Raw genomic sequence first — 23,474 nt, forward strand, 5'->3', positions numbered from 1 at the left:
CCAACATGGCAGCATCTGGGTGGAGGACCCCAAAGGGCCCCACCAGGTTGGCTGTGTCTTGGGGGGGCCTGCCTGGCAGCCTGCCCTCGCCCTCTGTCCAGTCCTACTCCTTTCCTCTTCCCGCACTGGCTTCCATCCCTAACCAGTATCCTGACTCCACATGCTGTGGGCCTTCTGCTCGGGCCAGTCACTCCTGAACAGCAGACACAGGAGGCAACAAATTCAGGACCTCCAGGAATGGCAGAGCCTAGGACTACGGGAAATAGAACTTGAAGAGTTATGCACCAAGTGTTTGAAGAGCTAAAAGGATGCAAGTTCAGAAATGAGCATATATAATAAAAAACGATCAGGAGTGCACTAGTGGATTTTTTTTTTTTTTTTTTTGCGGTACGCGGGCCTCTCACTGCTGTGGCCTCTCCCGCCGCGGAGCACAGGCTCCGGATGCGCAGGCCCAGCGGCCACGGCTCACGGGCCCAGCCGCTCCGCGGCATATGGGATCCTCCCAGACCGGGGCACGAACCCGTATCCCCTGCATCGGCAGGCGGACTCTCAACCACTTGCGCCACCAGGGAGGCCCAAGTGGATTTTTTAAAATGGAACTTCTAGGAGTAAAAATATGATCTTTGAAATAAAAAATCATTGGACGGGGAGGCAACAGATTAGAACAGCTGAATAGAGAATTAGGAGTGGGTGACACAGCTGAGAAATTTATCCCAAACCGAGCAGACGGAAAACAGGAAAGGAAAGTGAAGTGCCCTGGAGGCTAGAATGAAAATGTTAACTCCGTAGATGCTGGAGAGTGGCGGGGAGACAGGCGATGTATGAAGAAAAAAGAACAACGGGAATTCCAGAAACTGGAGAGAACGTGCTCTGCAGGCAACACGTGCTGATGAGTGGGCTGCGCAGCTGGAAACCTGGGGAACGACGGCTGGGACGCTGGGAACAGCCGGTGACGCCCCCATCTGCAAAGTGTCTGCAGAGTGGAACTGGAAGGGAAGCTCCCCGGGCCACAGGGACCCTGGAGGTGGCTGCACCTTCCAGACTTTACTAAGGGAGAAGCAAGAAAAGTGTGTGCAGCTTCTGAAGGCACAGAGGCTGCTGGGAGTTGCCCTGAATCTCATAGTCCAGGTGCTTATAGGGCTTAAAACTTCAATGTGCTTTTCACATTTCGACTGGCCTCTCCTCCAAAGAGAACAAAAAAGCCAAAGAGCAGCTCGGAACGTTTCTCCTGCTCTGGAAAGCTGGTCCTGTGCTGCCGCTCACAGGGGCTTCGTCAGCATCACCCGGGAGCACGTGAAGAACACAGCATCTCAGGTCCACCCAAGATCTACTGAGTTGGAACGTAAAGTTTTTACAAGATGCGCGGGGGTTCCGTCTATAATCGGCAGTTTGGGAAGCGCTGACGGAATGTGTAACTTCTTCTCTTTGGGCACCAGGCCCTCAATTTTTAAATTTAAATTTTTGGCTTTTATGGGACCTATTTTCTCAGGTTCTCTCTGTTTGTGGCCAATGTGACTGTCCTTCACAGGAGGATAAAAAGAGGTACTCCAAGGAGGTTCCAAAAAAGTCAAGCATTGACCCCCAAATCCTTTACCAAAACTTGAGGTACTAGCTAGCTTTTTCAACAAGGATTTCAGATTTTTAGGTGTAACTTCTAGATTTGGCTCAAGTTACTGTCTCCCAAATAACAAAGGATAAGAAAGGATTTTGAGGTTACTTTATCAATTTTGTCAATTTGTCAACTCAGTCACTTTGAAATAAAAAACAAATAAATTTAAACACTACATTTCAAAAACATAAAAGATATTCCTAACACTATTTTCATAAGGCATTTCTTGATCATCTGCATTGGAACTTGTTCCCTCCGCTAAAAGTTCTAAAACTTTATTGACATTGACTCTTAATTAAAGCCGAAGCCACACGATACCAAAACTCCCAATGCATTCAGGTCAGTCAAAAAAGAAAAACCAGTCAATTTAGAAGAAATAAGACATTCAAGAAGGTTCTTGACCATTTTTTCCTTTTTGAATGCTCTTCAGCATTGTTCAGCTAATCAGGTGATAATTGTCATTTATTTATTATATTTAAAATTTTTTATTGCAGTATAATTGCTTTACAATGTTGTGTTAGTTTCTGCTGTACAGCAAAGTGAATCAGCTATACACATACATATATCCCCTCTTCTTTGGATAATCGTAATTTGTAAGACCTGAGTTTGTCCTAACCTAACAGAAATTTGAAGAAAAGGATATTTACACCAAAGCACTAAGTTATTTTCCCAACCATAAAAAAAGAAAAACAAAGGAAAAGAGACATAAAAGTTTGCTCTGCTTAATAGAAATTTTCCATTGGTCTGAAAGATGATGCTATGCTTTCTCAGCGAACAGTGGAAATTAGGGTAGGATCTGGGCAGCAAATAAGGACTAAGGCAAGATGCTGGAGCTTGGAAAAAAAAAATCTAACTCCTCATGGTTTGAATCTTCAGATTTTTCTGCATCTGTGCCACACTCTATCAGACACCAGGCCCCCTAGTGGATTCAAAGAGCAAATGATTTCGACACTGGGACTACGGCAACTAAGTATGTGCAGGAAAGGTATTTAATGATCTTATTCGATCATTTACATAGCACTTATCATACACTAGGCACTATTCTGAGCAGGTTATATAATAAATATCAATTCACCTGATTAGTACAACACTGGATGAAGGAGGTACTATTATCCAAATTGTATAGACAGAGAAGCAGGTGCAGAGAGGATAGGAAACTTGGCCAAGGTCACACAGCAGGTCGGGAGCAAAGCAGCCAGCTGCAGAGTCTGTGCTCTGAAAACCACCTGTCACACAGCACTGCTGGTGAGCTTGGCTCATCAGAAAATTAACCCTAAGAGGAATTTATTTAAATATCTAGCATGTTCTACTTCTCCAGAGGCTGGTCTTGGGGTAATTTTAACCTTCCAGAATACAGCTGCACCTCTGCATATATCTTACTAAAACAAAAAAACAAGCAAAGCAAAGAAAAAAGAGACATCAAGTGCCATGGAGTAACCAAAGCTGTCAGAAAGCCCATCCAATTTATTCCACAGGAGCCGTCCTCTCTGAGAGCCTGTCCATCTACTGATCTGGGATCTGCACAGGCCTACTGACTTGTCCAGATGGGGGGCGGGTTTCAGAAGCAAAGGCACATTCGAAGGTAAAAGCAACAAAAAGCAAGAAGAAGGGCTTCCCTGGTGGTGCGGTGGTTGAGAATCTGCCTGCTAATGCAGGGGACACGGGTTCGAGCCCTGGTCTGGGAGGATCCCACATGCCGTGGAGCAACTGGGCCCGTGAGCCACAACTACTGAGCCTGCACATCTGGAGCCTGTGCTCCGCAACAAGAGAGGCCACAATAGTGAGAGGCCAGCGCACCGCGATGAAGAGTGGCCCCCGCTTGCCATAACTAGAGAAGGCCCTCGCACAGAAACAAAGACCCAACACAGCATAAATAAATAAAAATAAATTAATAAACTCCTTACCCCCAACATCTTCTAAAAAAAAAAAAAAAAGAGTCCAGCTATTTAAAAAAAAAAAAAAAAGCAAGAAGAAATAAATGAACTGACAGTCCCCACTGAAGCAGGAGACAGAAAAATTTTGACTAGACATAAATCCTAAAAGTAGTCTAGGCCACCTTACATCCTCTCTGGAATTAGGTCAAGAGTATCTTTTTTTTTTTTTTTTTTTTTTCCCGTTATGCGGGCCTCTCACTGTTGTGGCCTCTCCCGTTGCACAGCACAGGCTCTGGACGTGCAGGCTCACAGGCTCACATGGCTCACGGGCCCAGCCGCTGCACCCGGACCGGGGCACGAACCCGTGTCCCCTGCATCGGCAGGCGGACTCTCAACCACTGCGCCACCAGGGAAGCCCAGGTCAAGAGTAAATACACGGCACAGGGAATACAGTCAATAGTATTATAATAACTTTGTGTGGTGCATAATCTATAAAAATATCACAGCGCTATGCTGCACACCTGAAACTAGTATAATATTGTAAGTCAATTATACTTCAATAAGAAAAAGGGTAAATACATGCACAAACGAATGAAAGGATGAATGAAATGCAGATGGGGAAACTGAGGTTCAGAGATCACTTCAGTAACCAGTTTGCGACAAACTATGACTTAGGTCTCCTGACCTTCAATGTAGTGTCCTTTAAATAAATCATATTAACAACAGTGATTCTCAATCACTAAGACCCTTTACCTCTGTTTATTTAAAAATTGTTTTCTTCCAGTTTTATTGAATATAATTGACATACAGCACTGTACAAGTTTAAGGTGTATCACATAGTGATTTGATTTCCCACATACGTCATGAGATGATGATCACAGTAAGTTTAGTGAACATCCAGCATCTCATAGAGATACAACAGCAAAGAAATAGGAAAAAATATTTTCCTTGCGACGAGAACTGTTAGGGTTTCCTCTCTTAACAGCTTGCATATATAACACACAGCAGCGTTAATATTTATCATGTTGTACATTGCATTCCGAGTACATATTTATCTTATAACTAGAAGCTTTTACCTTTTGACTACCTTCATCCAATTCCCCCACCTCTGGTAACCACAAATCTGATCCCTTTTTCTATGGCTTTGTTTGTTTTTCAAGAATAATTGACCTACAACACTCTGTTTTAAGGTTAACACTAGGACCCTTTATATTTAAAATACCTTTTATAAGAAGCAAAACACAGATGCTGAAGAAATGAGCTTTTTCTGGATAAAGAAAATAATCATTCTGTAGCAGTGAAATGAAATATTTAGTACTGTGACAGCCCCTGGAGCATGTTAATAGACTTATTTTGGTCCCCAATGTATTTTATGTAATAATGATGATATGTCAAATCTGCATGTTTGTTACAGTAACTACCCCAGAGGAGACGTTTCAAACTGTAATTTCTGTATAGTCAAAAAATTCTGAACTCAAAGATGTCATCAAGAAGTTGATATTTGAATTGCATGTCACACTGTATTAGAATAGTATCATAGTCACTTATCAGAATAATATGTTTTCATCAGTCATTGAGGTATCACATTGCTTTGAGAGTTCTGAGACAATTTAAAGAAAGCAGAAAAAGAATGCATCAGCGCGACATTAAGTTCCAGAGAGGAGTGAATGGCTAAAGCTGCATCCTAGAATTCCGTTAGTTCAGAAGCCAACGCCTGAGCGTTTTTACCCTCACAGGTACTAACCCAGCACTTTAAAATTTCCTTCACAATCGGCAACAGCATAAGCGCTGTAGGACAGATTTCAAAAGGAATAGATGTTATAAAAGATTGATTAGATGTTTAATGGATTTAGAGGCTGACCAGTGTTTCTGAAAAAAACAAATGAGGGGCAGTCCCAAGTTTCCAGAAACAGAAGGTAGCTTCAAGGTGTTCACAGACCTCACTGCAAGCAAAATGCAGTTGATCAAGCTCGGTGCTTTGTGATCACCTAGAGGGGTGGGATAGGGAGGGTGGGAGACACAAGAGGGAGGAGATATGGGGATATATGTATATGTATAGCTGATTCACTTTGTTATAAAGCAGAAACTAACACACCGTTGTAAAGCAATTATACTCCAATAAAGGTGTTAAAAAAATAAATAAAATTTAAAAAAATGCAGCTGATCATATTTGAGAAGAATAAGCAACTGGCAAGAAATAATTCCTAGGACTTCCCTGATGGCACAGTGCCAATGCAGGGGACACGGGTTCGAGCCCTGGTCCAGGAAGATCCCACATGCCAACGGAGCAACTAAGCCTGTGCGCCACAACTACTGAGCCCACGAGCCACAACTACTGAGCTCATGAGCCACAACGACTGAGCCTGCGCTCTAGAGCCCGTGAGCCACAACTACTGAGCCCGCGAGCCACAACTACTGAGCCCGTGTGCCACAACTACTGAAGCCCGCGTGCCTAGAGCCTGTGCTCCGCAACAAGAGGAGCCACCACAATGAGAAGCCCGCGCACTGCAACAAAGAGTAGCCCCCACTCACCGCAACTAGAGAAAGCCTGCATGCAGCAACGAAGACCCAATGCAGCCAAAAAATAAGTAAGTAAATAAATAAATAAATTTATTTAAAAAAGAAATAATTCCCGATGTTACAGCAGAAAGCGTGACAGCAAAGGAAGGAAGCTGACTTTTACAGGCACCTCAGAGCCTACAAATCCAACCATGCAGTGCCTTTGAAGGAGTCACTTTGAGACGCTGGTACTTGATGTGATGGTTTAAACACTTGAGAAGCCTCTGGTTAACAGCAACAGCGTATGTATATGTTTGTGTGTGTGTGTCAGGGTGTGGTTTAAACACCAGTTCTCAAGGTGGCTGCTGCGATACTGCCATCAATGGTCATATTCATGCCATAAGACGACACTTTCTCAAGGTGACACAGTTGTTACTGGCCACTGTTGTAGGACTTGATGACTGCTATGACCACCACCACGTGTGGAGAGCCTGGCGTGTGGCAGACACTGTGCTGAGTACCTGCCCTACAATCCTCAGGACTCCGGAGTCAGCTGATGTTTCCATCTCCACCGTATAAATCAAGAAGCTGAGGCTTTAAAGTCCAGAAGTCACGGGGCTATTAGTAAGTGACAGGGCTGAGATCTGCACCCAGGACTGTCTGACGTGGGACTTCATGCTGTTACTACTTCACAGTACGACCTCATACAGCTCTAGCTGGGGGCTGGGATCGTGTGCTCTACCAGGCCCTTGTGCTGGAACGTATTGAGAAGAGAGTGCGGGAGGGGGGATTGGGGGGTGGGAAAGAAACAGAAAGAGATGGCTGTTCCCAAGGGCAGTTTCACTTTATGCCCAGGTGATGATGAGGGGGTAATGCTGACGTGAAAAGGAGGTGGTGAGTAGACAAACACTTTCTAAAATCAGAAACTTCTCTGGGCAGGAGATTGTGGGGGTGGGGGTGGGGGCTTTCTGGGGCCAGGACAGGAAGAGACCAGTGAAAGCAGGAGAGGATCTGTAGGTGTAAATGGATAAATACTCAGAGGTCAGCACCTCACTTCCAGCACGGGCAAAATAACTTCTGAAATGTTGCCAAACTTTAAGCAGAGTGATTTTAAAATCAGAGTGGTAATCATCACAACTATTGTACAGAAGGGTATTTAGATTAAACGTGTTACGTATATTAACTACCGATCTATCATTCCTAAGTACTAACTGTCGGTAATCCGGCCACAGTAATTTTTAAAAACACAGCTAGAGGGAATTTTTGTGTCAAATGTGTTCTAGTCATGTCCTAACTATATACTTAAATCTTTGGCCTTGAGGATAACTTGTCACAAATGTCAACCTTCTCAGAGTTTCACATAAAGATGAACATTACCTGGTGGTACTTCTTTAGGATGTTGTGCATTTCGGCCACATCTTCGCTCGTGATGGTCTTGATGATGTACCTCTTGTCGTAGGACGTGTGGAACCGGGCTCCGCTGCGGGCCTGGGAGTCGTTGGGAAGGGGTGCACTCCTGGTCAGGGAATTCTTCCCGTGGGATGACAGCGGAGGAGGGAAGAGAACCGGTTAAAGCCTGATTTCCAGGTCATGTGTTGTCACCACAAGTTTTCAAAAACATCTGTGTTTGGAAGAAGTTGATAAGTAGGAGGACAACATTTTCTATTCATCGTAACTCAAATGGCAAGTCCTTCAGAAGAAATGAAAACAGCGATTCTAATGTCTAGAATTATAATCAAAGTTACTTTGTTCACCTTGTTCTTTGAGTTGGACAAGAGCTGAGATTTCCCTCTCAATAAAATTAGGTTCCAGCCATGAAAGGACATTTTACTTTCCCTGAGTGTTTCCTTATATGACAGGTATTCTGCCAAGTGTTATACACAGAGGACTTCTCCCAACTCTGGTAACACTCCCATGAAATGGTTACTAGTGATATCACCGTCGTTTTATAGATGAGGAGATGGGGATCAGAGAGGTATAATCATTGGGAGAAAGTCACACAGCTAGTAAGGGGAAGAGCCAGAATGCCATCTGCAGTGTGGCTAGCTCAGAACCCAAGTTCTCAACTAGTCAGCTACTCAAGTAGTAAACAACTTAATTACTAAACTCTGTGGCCCATGGCTGCCCTGGGAGGGCCTGGCCTGGGCAGGTATTGCTCTAACCCAGCTCCAGAAGTTTCTGACCTGGCCCATCCTCCACCCCACTTCAGCCATTTTTGGGAATGATTCATCTCTGGAGAGGGTGGGGCAGGGCTCTGAGGGGGCGCTCTTCTGCAATCACTTCACTCCAGGATCCAGCGTTTCATTCCATACTCACTGTCACTCCCGCTGTCTCCCCTGCTCTCACCTGTGACTCCCCTGTTTGAATCTGTTTTCCTAGAGCCTCCAGGAAGTCTGTCCCACTTTCCCCCAACCGTCTTGCACTGGTCACCAGACTAGCGGGTCCGCAAACCCCCAGCATCTGAGGATGCCTGGTCTTCGCCTCTGCTAACTGTGCCCTTGAGAACCGACCTCCATTCCCCGCCCAGCCCCACTGGACGGCGTATGAAGGATTCACAGGGAAAGACAGTCCCACCTCACCTTCCTCTCCCAAGGAACCAAAGTCTGTCTAGTCAGGGGGACACAGCTGTCTTTAGAGAGGCAGGTGGTATCCCGGCATCATGATTGTCAGTGAGAGTTCCTCATCGGTCTAGAATGTTCAAGCCTCCTCAACCTTTCCTTCTTTTCCAGATGAAATCCACCAGGACGGAGCCATATGAGGCCTTAATGACGCTGCAGTAGTGCAGCAGCTCGTGGAGGGCCTCCCTGGGCTGAGGGGAGTGAGCGGCTTCTCATCTCCAGGACCAGGCCGGGCACCTCGGCTGCTGTCTTTCCATCCTGGGACAGCACATCCTGATCTGAAGGCAACCGGGCACAACTGCCAAGTGCAGAGCCGCTCCTGCCAATTAACTGAATGTGCTTTCCTGAGCTTATTAGAAAACTTGAGAGAAGGGGGAAAATATCAGTGTAACTCGCAATGATTTTAAATAGCAGGATCTGGCCATGTGAAATGATGAAGACAGCTGAAATTCATCAGATAGACGGAGGAGGAGGAAAAGGATTTTCAGGATGGAAACGGCTGTGTATCAACAAGAGCTTGATTCTTACTTATATTGATTTTTTTCCCTCAAACATAAAAAATCCTCCTTTATACCACTTCCTACTAAGAACAAAAGGGAAGAAAATCAAAGTGAATGCCCTCTTTGGGGGTTGTAAACACTGGCCAAAAAAAGCAATCATTGCTCTTGGCTAATGGCCTTTTTCCTCCCAAACATTAATCTGTAAAAGGTTATTCCAAATAAAACAAGAACACTAGGAATTGTAAGATTACAAATTACTTTCAGGCATAAAAATCAAAGCAGGAACAATCAACTTAATGAAAGACAGGCGGACCAGGTTATAAACTTTGTAAAACTGACAACACATGTAAAATAACTTTTCGGGGGGAGGGGGGAATAGTAAAGGATAATTATATTTAGCAAAGGACAGAATTACAGCAGCATCAGTTTCAGAGACTGTTTTCTCAGGCGAACTGGATATGAAAACGTAACATTCTATTACGGACCAGTGGGAAAGAACAGAACTGAAAGCTGCAGAGTCAGTGCTTCTCAACCTCTAATGAGCAACGGAGTCACCTGGGGATCACGTGACAATGCAGCGTCTGACCTGGCAGGTGTGGGATGGGGCGTTTGAAGCAGCAGAAGATGCCGATACAGCTGCAGCGAGCCTGCAGACCACACGTGAGAACCAAGAGTCTAGTGAATCGTGGCTACGAGGGGATTTGTCTGGTGCAGAGTGCGGAGAGTCTAGTGTGTTAAGTGTGTTATAATTATAAACGTACCTGCCTGAATGCCTGTCCCATTATAGTCTGTCCAACTCTGGTTTGATTAAAATGTGAAACTTTACAGTGAAGAATGATAATTCATTGCATTCACTGTATTAATTCACTAATGAAATGTTGAATACTACTACATTCAAAGCAACGTATGGATTTACAAACTAAAGGGCTAGAAAAGCAGAGTCAAAAATGTACTAACTCCTTAGCACAGATGCTATCTCCTTCCAAATTCTTTGCCTTTCCCTTCAGTTTCAGACACTGATAATTATTTATTACAGATTTTGTATAAGGACATAGGCCCTCCCATAATGGCCTGGCATATAAAACTTTACAAATTCTCTTCTTGATTCTGCCTTAACTCAATTTTTCAATAATCACATAAGGAGCCCCAACCCACAATATCTACTTCCAATGTGTGGAAGAGTTTTTTTAAGGCTCATTGTTTTCCAATAACCAGTGAAATTAGGAACAAGCACACTTTGTCAAAATTCAGAATGGACCTTTTATAATCACTACGAATATAAAAATATATGAATCAGATTTACTGAAAGCCTTAGACAATCAGAAGAGTGAATGCAATTTTACACAAAATGTGGGATCCTTGGAATGACTCTAAGGCCTGGAAAAATCCATACTCATATTTATTTCCACAACACTCCTATGTGATAGAAAGAGCCAGGTGCATTTTTCCACTTGAAGATAATAAAACTGGGCTACATGCCCAAGTGACATGCCTAAGGCTCCCGCCTAAAAAGCTTCCTCTGAGGTAACAAAAAGGGGCAATTTACAAAGACAAGGCTAAACTTTTGCCATTAATTAATACCATAATCATTGACTTTTTGTAACCTTTGACAGGAGATAGAAGTGCCTGTGTGTTGGTAAGGGCAGTACCGAGTAAGGCAGGGTGCTGGTCTGGGACCTAGAACATTCTCTCCACTCACCAACCCTTGGATACGGCATTCAGCATCTTTGAGCCTCAGTTCCCGGGACTATAAAGTGACAGAAGATAAGCCCAGGGGAGGGAGCAGGCTGAACTAGGTCTCTCCCTCAGACCTCCTATGACTCTAAAAAATGTATTTCCTCGAAGATATGGCTCTAGGAATTGCAGGGCAGCACAGGCCTCAGAAGGTGATTTGATGTTTTCCAGCAGAAGTCCAGTCAGAAGAGAGTCCAACCACCATCTGAGCAGGGGCATGATGATGGCTTAGGACATCTGGGCCAGGATTAAAGAGAGATGGCAATAGTTCTTAGAGCAGCATGGAAATAACACGTCAGAGGTTCCAGATGTACTTGGACAATCTCAGCAAGAACGAGAGGACGAGCTAAGGGAAGGAGGTCGCGGACACACATGGAATGTAGTCACAACAGTCTGCTATCTAGAAACTGAATACTGAAATTCCTCAGTGTCCCTTTTTTGTGTCACAAAGGAAGAGTGAACCATAGCCTCATACAGGATGCCTGGGCAAGTCTGGGAGGCCAGGAGGAGAAAGGCCTGAGAGAAACAGAGCTGGGGAGTGACCTCCAGAAGCCCCCAAAGGGTCCCCTTATGTGTAAATAAACGTCATAATCAAAGAGCATGACAGGTGGAGGCAACCCTGGAGATTATTCCAAACCACCCAATTTACAGATGAGAAAACAGAGGCCCAGAGGGCAGAAACCACTTGCTTTGAGACCTGAGTGGGACGGCGTCCGTGGAAGGCCTTGCAGAGGCCTCCACCCCCTGACTGGTCTTCTGAAATACCCTAATAGACCTACCCAAGTCTAGAAGCCGTCAGAAGAGCAAACATTCTAAGCCCACGACGTACACACTCATCAGAGGGTTCTGAACATCAAAACGATCTCTCTGTGTTACATTTAGTTTATTCATACTCTTATTTAGTTTATTCATATTCTCTCAGGTTCATATTGTCATAAGCAGAGGTCTGATGACCTTTCAAGTTCCAAATAGCGCTGATATTGAAGCTAGAAGACAGTATAAGCATCACACACGGGTGCTCTATGTCAAGACTGTGTGACTTTGGGCAAGTTATTTAAGCTCTTTGTGCCTCAGTTTCCGTACTAGTAGAAAGGTAATAATGATGAGAATCATCATCATTAAAAGTTTGCCTGGGGGTTAAATTAGATAAGGCAGAGTTCTGATAATAGTGCCTGGAACAGTAGCACTCCTTAATGGTAGCTATTATTATAAATAGCAAATTTCACCTGGAAGACATTTAGAGGTGCAGATCAACATTAGCAAATTACTCTGTAAGTTGGTGAGTCAAAAATGAAGGACTGGGCTTCCCTGGTGGCGCAGTGGTTGAGAGTCCGCCTGCCGATGCAGGGGACACGGGTTCGTGCCCCGGTCCGGGAAGATCCCGCATGCTGCGGAGTGGCTGGGCCCGTGAGCCATGGCCGCTGAGCCTGCATGTCTGGAGCCCGTTCTCCACAACGGGAGAGGCCACAACAGTGAGAGGCCCGCGTACCACAAAAAAAAAAAAAGTGAAGGACTTACAGAATGGGTTCTTCCTGTTGGCTCCTTCTTTTGGCGGCACAGCGTGGCATGCGGGATCTTACTTCCCCGACAAGGGAACGAACCCGTGCCCCCTGCAGTGGAAGCAAGGAGCCTTAACCACTGGACCGCCAGGGAAGTCCCTTCAGTTGGCTCTCGATTCCACCCTGGCCAAGCCTCTGGTTCGTACCCAGTGAAAATCAAGAACCACATTCTTGCCACTCTCATACTCTCCATTTCACGGCTCAATAAGAACCTCAATAAGAACCACTTGCAGTTTGAAAAAGAATTTAAAACATTTTACACAAGGAAGTTTCAAGTCAAAAATTTCAGCCCCACTAGGTCTCCCTTCTATCCGCGGCCCCTGCTCAGCTCCCAGCATCCTCTCCAGCCAAAGGGCAGGAGGGATGGCGGAGAGTGGGCCAGTTCTTTAAAGGATGGAGAAAGCACGGGGGAGGTAGCCTGGAAAGCTGGGGTGACCTCTCCCCGAGGAGGAGGAGGGGAGGAAAGCAGGCTGGCTGAAGATGCCAGCGGACTTGAAGGTACAGGGGAGGGAACGTCAGGGAGCCTGGTGGCTGGGCCTCTGGTGACCTTGAGGTGGCCGCAAGGGCAAGGAGGGTGAGCAGGGGCGGGCTGTGGGAGGGCTGGAGGGGAGAGAAGGTTTGGAAAAGCAACCTTGGGATGCAGGTCTGGAAAGTCATTTGTGTAACGTGCTGGGCTACCACAAAATCCACAATCGCATTCAATGCAGAGCCTTAAAAGGCTTAATTCAACACTGAAAATACAGACGTAATAGAAATCTGACATAGCGTCTGCCCACAACAGTCACTCCTTTACTACCTTTCTGTCCTTTTCAGGTTTTCAGGTCTCAGCACATATGGCAGAAAGAGAAGCAGTGAGAAGTTGAGGGCAGTCAGACCCCCCATTCCTTACTCTGTTATCTGCTTATCTGCAAGGAAAGACAGTCGGACTTCATGGTCTCCAGGTTTCCTTCTTGCTCTACTAATTAGGATTCATTAATGTGTTACCGCTTTCAGTTTGTGGAGACTTAGCAAATGGACAATGATTTGCTTTTAGTTTGGGGGGAATCTAATGATAAATGTACACAAACCGCAACAAACTTGCTTTTATTCATTGGCTACCCTTTTCTTCTATAGGTTTGATAGGTGTATATTATAAACTATGTAATTCCTTAAATTCACTTGTTCTAAGTGGAAATACTATTAACATAAGCCCCTACATCAAGAAAAAGGCAGCCAAAACCAATGGTGGAGGGGGAAAAAGTTCTCATATTGAATATAAACTAATCTTAAACTCCAAACATTCTTCTTCCCTAATGGCTTTACTGAGATATAATTCACACACCAGACAATTCACCTATTTAAAGCATACAAATCAATGGTTTTTAGTACGGTTACAAAATTAAACCACCGTTACCACAATGAACTTTAGAACATTTTCATCGACCTCAGAAAGAAACCCCATTACCCATAAGCAGTCCCTCCCGTTCTCCCTCCACCCCCGACCTAGGAAACCTCTCATCTACTTTCTGTCCTAGAGATCTGCCTGTCTGGACGTTTCCTATTGCACGATCATCCAGCACACAGGCGGCTGTGATTGGTTCAAACATTCTTCCTCCGAGTCCCCAGAGCACACGCATCACCCCGAGGGGCCCAGCTGTAGACCCTGGGCCATGTCCAGGCGAGCAAGGCGACATCACGGGTGCTCCCTGCTCAGTCCAGTGTGGTGGACGCGTGACAGCCAGCCCATGATGCTTCTGAGGATGCTGCCAGGCTTGCTGGGGAGCTGGGGATACCATAAACCGCTGGACAAAAATTAAAGTTCTAGGGCTTCCCTGGTGGCGCAGTGGTTGAGAGTCCGCCTGCCGATCCAGGGGACACGGGTTTGTGCCCCGGTCTGGGAAGATCCCACATGCCGCGGAGCGGCTGGGCCCGTGAGCCATGGCCGCTGAGCCTGCGCATCCGGAGCCTGTGCTCCGCGGCGGGAGAGGCCACAACAGTGAGAGGCCCGCGTACCGCAAAAAATTTAAAAAATAAAGTTCTAGGGCAAAGCTAGTAGATGCAGGACACGTAAAAACAGGATAATTTAGTCCATTTTGCCGGACAATCTTGCCTCTGGATAAGTAAGCTCATTGTCCACCACTCCTGTTTTCCCCAGCCAAGTACCTCACAGATCTACAGAGACAGGCTGGGACCTGGGACCCTCCGCTGCACTGCTTGCACCTGGACAAGCATCTCCTCCAGCAACAGATACAAGGAAACTGTAAGGGACTAAAAACAACTGCATGCAGTCGGGGCAGATTGTGAACAAGATACAAAAGGACCAAAAACCCAACTGCCACTTCTGAGGTGTTGGGAGAAAAGCAGGGTCCTGCACACGATCCCTGCACCCAGCACCACCTGGGGGGGGGGCGACCACCCTAAGCCCCCCTCCATCCCACCCCGACCCTCACCCCGTTTAAAGGACCAGCTTGCCCACTCAGTGAGCGAGCATGGGCATCTGTGACGTGCTTCCGCTCCCTAGTGCTGCAGTATGAGTCCCAGTAAAGCCTTGCCTGAATTTCTCATCTAGCCTCTTATCAATTTCTGTTGATTAAGGAGTCCAAGAACCCGGGTGGGTAGCATTACAACACCCCATCTCAAACCTCAAGAGCTGTGTTTGAAACCCTAGTGCCATGTCAGCCCTCAATGAGAAATAAAGGAAGATAATGAGAGATGAAACTCACTCTTGAATGGCCTTCCTACATTTATAACTGGAAATTTATTCTCCTTTCCCCAAAGAAAGGGATTAATGGTGCTTGCCTTCCTCCCCAAGCCTCTAAAAGTCTGCATTGAAGATGTTTATTTCCACAGTGGGAGGTCCAGGATTACTGGGGCCTCCAGGAGGGTGAAGGCAATGTCAATTTAATTAGCTCATCTTTGCCACCAATCTTTCTATACTTCTCATAAAAATGTCACGATCTATCAACATCAACCATTACGGTCCCCTATCCATTTTTTAAATACCCAAGCATTTTGAACATTTAATACCCTTGAACTACTCATATAGTCTTACAGACATTTGGGGTTTTTTTTTTTTCCATTTTGATATGAGTTTGTATTTCTGCTAAAAATAATGTATGAAAGTTTTTCCATTTAGTCAACAGGAAGGCCACGTACAATCAATTCTGCCAAGCTCAAATGTGTAAAAGCCAGTACCTTACAAAGGAGACATGGCAGTATCATGTACAGGAACCTGAGTGACAGTCACCTATTGGCCGTGACTTAATAACAGATTCAGAAATGTGACAGCTGGGAGGGCCTCAGAGAGCATGGAGTCCTTCTCCCTCATTTCACAGATGAGAAAAGTGAGACCTACCAGGGCTAAGTGACCAGATTAGGTCACAGTATCCGTCACTGAAGATCCAAGACGCAAACCAGCTTCCCAAATCGCAGGAAAATGTTCTTTCTCCCAACTCGGGCTACCTACCCTGCTGACAACTCAGGATTACAATTACACGCCTCAAATCACACGGCCCAGGAGCCGGGAGCCAGAGCCTGGACGAGGCTGCTTTCTGGGTTTGCGTTTGACGGATCTGAGCGAGCAGATGGTCCTCTGACCTCATCAGGGAGGGAAAGACCAACGTGCTAACATCACATCAAGGATTTATTAAAAGCCCACTGTGTTTAAAGCCCTGCGTTGTGCTCTTGGGGAATTTCAAAGAAAGTCTGAGCTGTGATCCCAGGCGTGGAATGGCTTTCATTGCAGAGGGGGTCAGAACACAGTGCAATTGAACACTTATTAATAATGAAACAACTTACCAGAAAAGAAGGAAACAGATACGAACGGTAATGACCAGCAGAGAAAGAAGAAAAGTTGCAGGAACGTCACTGAGCGCCGTGAGATCGCCTTTACAAAGCTCAGGTTGGTACTTGACTCAGATTAAAATACCAGGGGCCTGTGTCCGAGGCTCCTGATAAGCAAACGGGCAGCATCTGACCTTGACAGGAGCTCCCTGGCAGGGATGATTGTCAGCGCTCAGCTGAAAATGACGAGACTTAACCCAACGTGGGTTCAGGAACGGAAAACGCAGGCAAACAGCAAGCCTGAGCTGTCAGGTGGGGTCAGTTTGTGGTGGGGCAGTAATTGGTTCAACACTTGAAAAACAGCAGAAAAAGCACGTGAAGAAAATCTGAGGATGCTGATGGGTTGGGAGGGAGTTTTCCCAGAAGTCTGTCAAGAGAGTTGTCCAATCTGAGGGGTGCCCTTTGGTTTCCAGCCCAGGCAGGGTTTCTGTCCGCTATTCATCGTGAGGTTCCCAGTAGCTAAGCTGAAAGGCCAACACGTGTGAGGAGAAACTGTGAAAGCGCAGGCAGGGCAAACCCAAGAGACGACAGACAGTTACACAGGAATAAAAGAGCTTATCTGGCTCGAGTCAGCAAACTTGAGACAGTGCAAGAACCTCTGTGCCCGTCACCCCCAGATCTGGGCCTCTGCTCCTGACCCCAATCCCGGGATGGCCAACCACATGCTGACCAGCCTCACACAGGCACCTCAAGGTCACCTCCACATTCACAGGCTAAAAGCTCAACTTCCTTTCTCCCCTCTCCCATCCCCACACTTCCCTTCCCCGGTGACTGGCAACTCCACTCTCCCGCTTGCTCAGGGTCCAACACCTCGGCTCCTGTCCGGTGCTCCTATGTTTTCCCCTCTCCCCGTCCCGTAAAGCTGCTCTCAGCTCTCAGCTCAACCCTGTCAGGGCCAAGTGCCCTGGTTCACGCCTCTTCTTCACTCGTTGGGATATTTTGTAGCCTCCTAATTTCTTTACCTCCCTTTTATGCGTTCTACACATAACCGCCTCCATTTGCTTTTATAAAATCCAGGTGTCATCACATCACTACCCTGTGCAAAATCCACAGGGCTGCTCTTGGGCTGAAGAGTCCAGTTGAGGTTTTCCGCCCAGTTCCCACTTTCTCCACGTTCCCTTCTTTAGCTCCCCGCAGCCCACACCATCTGGTTCTGGCCTCCACGCTTTGGTGCAGAAGGCCCACTTCTCCGGGGATTCCCCCCTCAGCCGTCCCTCCCTTTCTTCCGCAAATATTTCTTAAGTGTCCAGAGCAGGCTGGTGCTAACCTCTGGGCCTGCAGCTCCAGTAAACAAGCTAGACACAGCTCCTGCCCTCAGGCAGTTTCAATTATATTTGGGAAATCTACATTTGCGAACACCATGATAGACTTTAAAGATACTGGCAGAAATTTTTTCCCAAAGTTTAGTATACTCTAAAGGTCTTTAACGCTGGAGAATTTTATTTTTAAACTTGAAACAAGAACATCAAAAGTTTAAAACGTTAGCTTTAAAAATTATTTTAAAATTAGAATCCTCTGTTACCAATACAAAGAAGAAAATGCATCAAATGTGAATAACAAGGGATTCTAATTCCGAAGATGCGGAAGGGGAAAAGCAAACCTAATATTATCCTCCACAAAGAACCAGAGGGCTCAGTTTCTATTATATGGTGTATTTAGCTTTAACTGCATCATCGCCATCCTGTATAACTTTTTGGTTTTTGGTGGGCAATCCTTCCTGCAGCTCAGAAACTTCAACCGAAGCCTCTAGTTGAACTCTCAGGCCTGTCATAAGAGGTTCTGATACTATGAGAGACTGGAAAGAGGGATGCAGGTTTTCTTGAAGAACGTTAAAAATCAAGATGCCTGGGTTTCTGTAAATCTCATTAGCATCTAATACAGAATCTGTCACGTAATAGTTTAAAAAAAATTCCTTCATCCTTTCTTCTCTTCTGCATTCCCTATGATGTCTATCACAGAGCCTTACACACAGTAGGTGCAAATAAACACACACTGAGTTGATAATTGTGTGTGAAATCATCCACCTATGGGGAGCGGAGCTTAAAGTGGCAGAGGAGATGGAAGAACAGAACTGTAGCAACCGTAACAGCGAGGCCTCTGGGGGATCATTCATCTTGAAAGACATCTTAAAAGAACGGTCATGGGGAGTCACACTGTCCCAACAATGATCAGAACACAGTTCACCTCTGTGCATATTACAAGCCAATGAAGTGATTTTAAGAAGCACTAATAAGTTGGAGAAAATTTTGAATCTGAAAGCACTGAGCATACATGCATACACGTACGCACACAGGTTTACATATGAATGTTCAGTGACACTGCTGTTAATAATGAGTATTCTAGAACTGTTGCTTGAATTTATCTTTAACAGCAAGAAAAAGAAGTTGTTTTTAAAAGACATTTTCAAGAAATCAAACCCAGAGGAAAGATACAAATGTTTACGGAGACAGCATGGATGTTTCTCAGTTCCTTTCAAGAAGTTCAAGCTGGCTAAAGGAGGTCAATGAAGTTGGCTAAGTACTATGTTCTACTTTGATCAGATGGATAGATACTGACTTTTGTCAGGTGCAGCAAAACGGCATTCAAACACGCAAGGGAGGTGGCGAACATTTATCCATTTGATATAACATGAAGGTTTGAATACTAAACGAACCGCACAGTGGAGCTCCTTTTCGCCACAGAGATTTAAAAGTCATTTGTCCAATAAGCAAGCACTTCAGAAAATTAAACAGAGCAAGGAAAGGGGAACAGTGAGGGGCCTGGGCCCCCTGAGCAATCCAGTGCTTCCAAAGATGTCGAGACGCCGGGTCATTGATCCCACTTTTCAAATCAGATTGAGAAAGAGAGTTCAGTTTGGCACTAGGTGTCAACTGATACCTGTTACCTGTTCCGGCCACAGCGAATGAAGCGTCCGGGCAGTGGTGAGCCGAACAGCCGAGACCACAGCCCCGCCGGCCCCCGCAAGCGCACAGCACTCCGCCTCCCTGGCTTGCGGCGCGCAGGCACCCAGACGCACCAAGCCAGAGCCGCTGTTGGCACAACTTCCTCCGTTTTCCAAACCAAGTAGCCAACAAGGTGGGTTGAGCCCCATGTGTACGATCTTATCTTCAGTTTAAACTCAGGGGCCCTGCCCCAGCTGAAAAAGTTTTAAGAGGTACAGACATTGGGAAAGGAACATAGAAACGGGGCCAGTACAATCGGCCCTCCGTATCCGCAGATTCCGCATCCGCCGATTCCAACTGCAATTTGAACTGCAGTTGGTGGGATCTGTGGGTGCACAGGGACTGCGTATGTCTGGTTTGCTAACGTTACTGTAAACACCCACTTTTTAATTTTTAAATAGAAATACAGTTGCCAAAGAGAAAGCAGCAATCTAAATGCCAAAAACACCAGGCATGGCTGAGGGAAGGAGTGTTATTCAAATGATTAATTACACTCACACCGGTTCTCCCTTGTACTGATCTCTCACGCTAAGAGCTTAACAGACTTGCCAATTAGTTCCGTGTGAATCATCCTCCACTCGCCTAATTTGCCTTCAAAGTTTGTATCAGCAATGTGCACTTACTTAAATATCAACTTACGTGGTTTTGTTTTTAGGGGGGAAAAAGAGAGGGAAACCCGGTTCGTGTCTTAGTATTTCAGCAACTAAGGATCTAATGGATCCATTTGGGATCTCAATTAACAGGGCTGGTTCTCAGAAGAAATATAAGGACTTCACTGTGGTAATGAATTGAGGAATTTAACAAGGTCCTGTAGCACAGGCCCTGAAAGTCAGTGTCTGTGAAACGCCAGTATAGCTATTTTATTTTTAAAAATTAAAAAAAAAAAAGGAGGAGCACAAAGGAAGATACACACTTGAATGTAGCCAGTCAGAGGAGATTCTCTTAGGATGTCGAAGTTATCAGCTGTTCCTTCTTTTCAAAGCATACAATTTTCACACGGCCTCTTGAAACGTAATAAGTTCTAACATAATGTAAAATTATTCCTTTTTATTTTATACAAGGCTTTTTTACAATTCCAAAATTTGTTCTTTAAAGGTGACTTGGCTTTTGCAGCAGTAAATTCAAGTCCAAGTGTGATCGAAGTTCTTTCTCTCTTACACATGAAGCCCACACCTGAACACTGGCTCCATCGCAGTTTGTAAAAGCAAACCGAGCGCTCACATCCTCCCCACCCACTTCCCCTCAGCCCTCTCCGGGGCGCACCCGAGCCTCTGCTCAGAGCCTGGACCTCCGTGGAAACCTCGGCCAGGTCCGCAGAGGAGGGAACGTCACCAGCAGCCTGGCCAGCGTCACTTTTTCAAAACATGGCAGCTTCAAGCCTTCTCATGCCTGAGTAAGCCTGTGAGAGATTCTTGGAAACTTTCAACAATGGGGCAAGGCAGGGAGGCCCACAGATCTATAAGAAAGCATGTTAGCTAAGCTTGATTTGCCCTAGGGGCCTATTCTTTAAGGGAAAGTACAGGGTGAGCTGTTCCAGTATTCACCTTGTAAGGTCACCCAGGGCGGCAATAGGACACGTAATGCAGGATAAGTTAGGATTTCTGGTTTGAGGCAAACAAGAGAAAGTGTTTACCAGATTTAAAATAAGTCAGTACTCTTATAGTAAAATGAACGGCCTGCCGTAAAAGACCAGAAAGCAGCCCTTGTATCTTCTGACTTAGATTTCTGCTCTTAAAAAACTCCTTGGCTGGGCCTCCCTGGTGGCGCAAGTGGTTGAGAGTCCGCCTGCCGATGCAGGGGATACGGGTTCGTGCCCCGGTCTGGGAGGATCCCATGTGCCGCGGAGCGGCTGGGCCCGTGAGCCATGGCCGCTGAGCCTGCGCGTCCGGAGCCTGCGCGTCCGGAGCCTGTGCTCCGCAACGGGGGAGGCCACAACAGTGAGAGGCCCGCATACCGCAAAAAAAAAAAAAAAAAAAAAACTCCTTGGCTTTTACAAATATGGCCAGCTCTGTGAAAATCAGGTAACTGATGCCTAGTTCGTTCTCAGGAGAAATGACCAGAGATCAGCAGATCTCACAGCGATTTTAAAAGTTGAAATTGAGAACTGGGCAAACATGGGGAGAAAAGCACCAGGGCACATCTTTACGTGGGGGGGTCCCAAGAGCAGGAGACGGTGCTGCATAGAAGTGTCCCTGGGACTGGCGGGCTCCTGATGGTGACAGCGGTGCTGCAGTCACTAGACTGCTGGGCACTGCAGGGCTCTAAGGGGGTCTCTGACAAAATACAGCGGGGAGGGTCAGGGTGGGCCAATTCGGCAAATCTGCAAGAACGAAAACAAATTTCTAAGATTCCTAAGTGGCCTCTACAAATAAAGGAAATGCCAATTCAACACACATACACAACCCTAGGGGCTGCCAACCCGTTCGAGGGCAGAAAATCAAAAGGAGGCTCTGCGGGCAGAATACTTTCATCTGTAAGTGAGAATATTATATAAAACTCACAGGCTTGCTCCCTTCCCAAAGAATAATTTTTTCTGCGGACTACTGAAATCACATTGTATAGTGGTCCCTAACTGAAAGAACCCTTTATTTCAGAAAGAACACTGAAAAATTCTCATACAAAATGAAAATTACTATTATCTAATTACTTGTCATGACAAAAATGTGAATCCCATTTTACAGCGCAAAAGGCACGATGAAACCATGTGAAACCAATGTTACGAAAGCAGCTCACCTGGAAATCCTGATCATCGATTCCAAACCTCTCCCGCAGGTTACGGAAAACCATCGGGCAGTATTCCTTAAACTTGAAGTGGCTCGGCATGTTTTCTCTGAAACAGGTTGTGGAATAAAGTTCAGACGTACAAAGAGTGAACCAGACTTGAATCTGCCACCTTCATGCTCCCCTGCAGCCAAAGAAGTGCTTGGGGTTCCCGACCCACAGAAGGCACAGGTGGGTTTCAAGGGGCCAACCAGAACCCACAGTAGGATCCGGGGGACAGAAGGGACGGACACGCAGGGGAAACGGTGAAGGAAAAGCAAAGAGCTTGGCGAGTTAGGGAAGGACAGCAAACGGTGCTCCCTCACTGGTCCTGGGCTGCCTGCTGATGAAAGCTTACAAAACAACACTGACTCTCACTCCTAGATGGACCTGTTTTATCTTTTATATAAACACCACACTCTATATTCACCTAGAAAAGATCCCCTCAAAAGGTCAACCTTTAAAGGGCATTATGAGAATAATTAACACATCAGCTTCACATTAGAACAATGGCCCCATTAAGGAATTTCACAACTGATCTTCACATGGGAGGGATTTCTCTGGGGCTCATCCCACTCATTCAGAATGGCTTCCCCCTTTGTGTTCACACGCACACACACACCCTGTGCCCCCACTGTGGTACTCCACACACTAAGTGATGGTAATTTGTATATGTGTCCATTTTCAACCACCCGCCTGACTGTGAACCCCCGAGGGCAGGACTGTTTCTTATACATTCCTGTACGTCTGGCTCTCAATGGACTGCCTGACACAGAAGGTGGTCCATAATGATGTCTAAAATGACATCCAAAAGAGGGAGAAATAGTCTCAATGCCCAACATGGCATCCAATTATGTTTTATAAAAATGCACCTTCATTCTTTATTGTTTTAGGAAGTAGTCATTTCTGTTCATAAAGGAATCATCAGGAGAGTTTTGTTTAAGAGAGCTGAGGTCCATAGCTGCCAAAAAAAAAAAAAAAAAAGAATCCAAGCAATTTACAGCTTCAAACATTTAAATAGTAATGAGAATATCACTTTAACATATAAGATATTCATAGAGAACAATATGCCATATGCAAAAAGATATTACCCAAGAGGGCCTGCTGTTGCTTTTCTGAAAATGACAGATGGTTATGTTTATCACAGCATAAACTTTATCAGCAAAACTTTACTCCCACCCATTGAAAAATAATGTGATTATAGAAATTCACAAAAATTCAAATTCAAATTCATACTCCTAGCAGCCACCTCAGTTCTACAAAAGGTCGTGCTTGTACTTACTTGTTAAAAAGGTGATTGTCCACCTTTATTTTTGAATAGGCCTTGAAGTCATCTGGCATCAACATAACAGGGATTTGAACATGGCTCAGTTCATTGATCTAGAAAAATATAAAATAAATGGCACAGGTTGTAAGTATCTAGGTGGGAAGTGCTTGACTTAAACATGTAATTTACCAAGGAAACGTCATGGATGCTTGTACTTCCTGGCCCACCTTCCTCCCTGTTCCTGTCCCGAATCATCTCTTCTGCCGCCTTCCCCACTCTTTTCATCAGCC

At 45.5% G+C, this 23,474-nt stretch overlaps 1 protein-coding gene across 1 annotated transcript in view; it reads right to left on the reverse strand.

Annotated features, from left to right (window-relative positions):
• The window catches only part of PIP4K2A (phosphatidylinositol-5-phosphate 4-kinase type 2 alpha), a 177,765-nt gene that overhangs the window by 50,594 nt on the left and 103,697 nt on the right, over nt 1–23,474 (reverse strand). Inside the window, exons 2-4 of the mRNA XM_060097708.1 lie at nt 23,200–23,297; nt 21,891–21,987; nt 7,360–7,512 (exon numbers count right to left, since the gene is read on the reverse strand). Of these exons, the coding sequence (XP_059953691.1) occupies nt 7,360–7,512; nt 21,891–21,987; nt 23,200–23,297 (348 nt within the window). The remainder of the gene's footprint in view (nt 1–7,359; nt 7,513–21,890; nt 21,988–23,199; nt 23,298–23,474) is intronic.

This window comes from Mesoplodon densirostris, chromosome 4 (assembly GCF_025265405.1).
Source record: "Mesoplodon densirostris isolate mMesDen1 chromosome 4, mMesDen1 primary haplotype, whole genome shotgun sequence".
Taxonomy (NCBI): domain Eukaryota; kingdom Metazoa; phylum Chordata; class Mammalia; order Artiodactyla; family Ziphiidae; genus Mesoplodon; species Mesoplodon densirostris.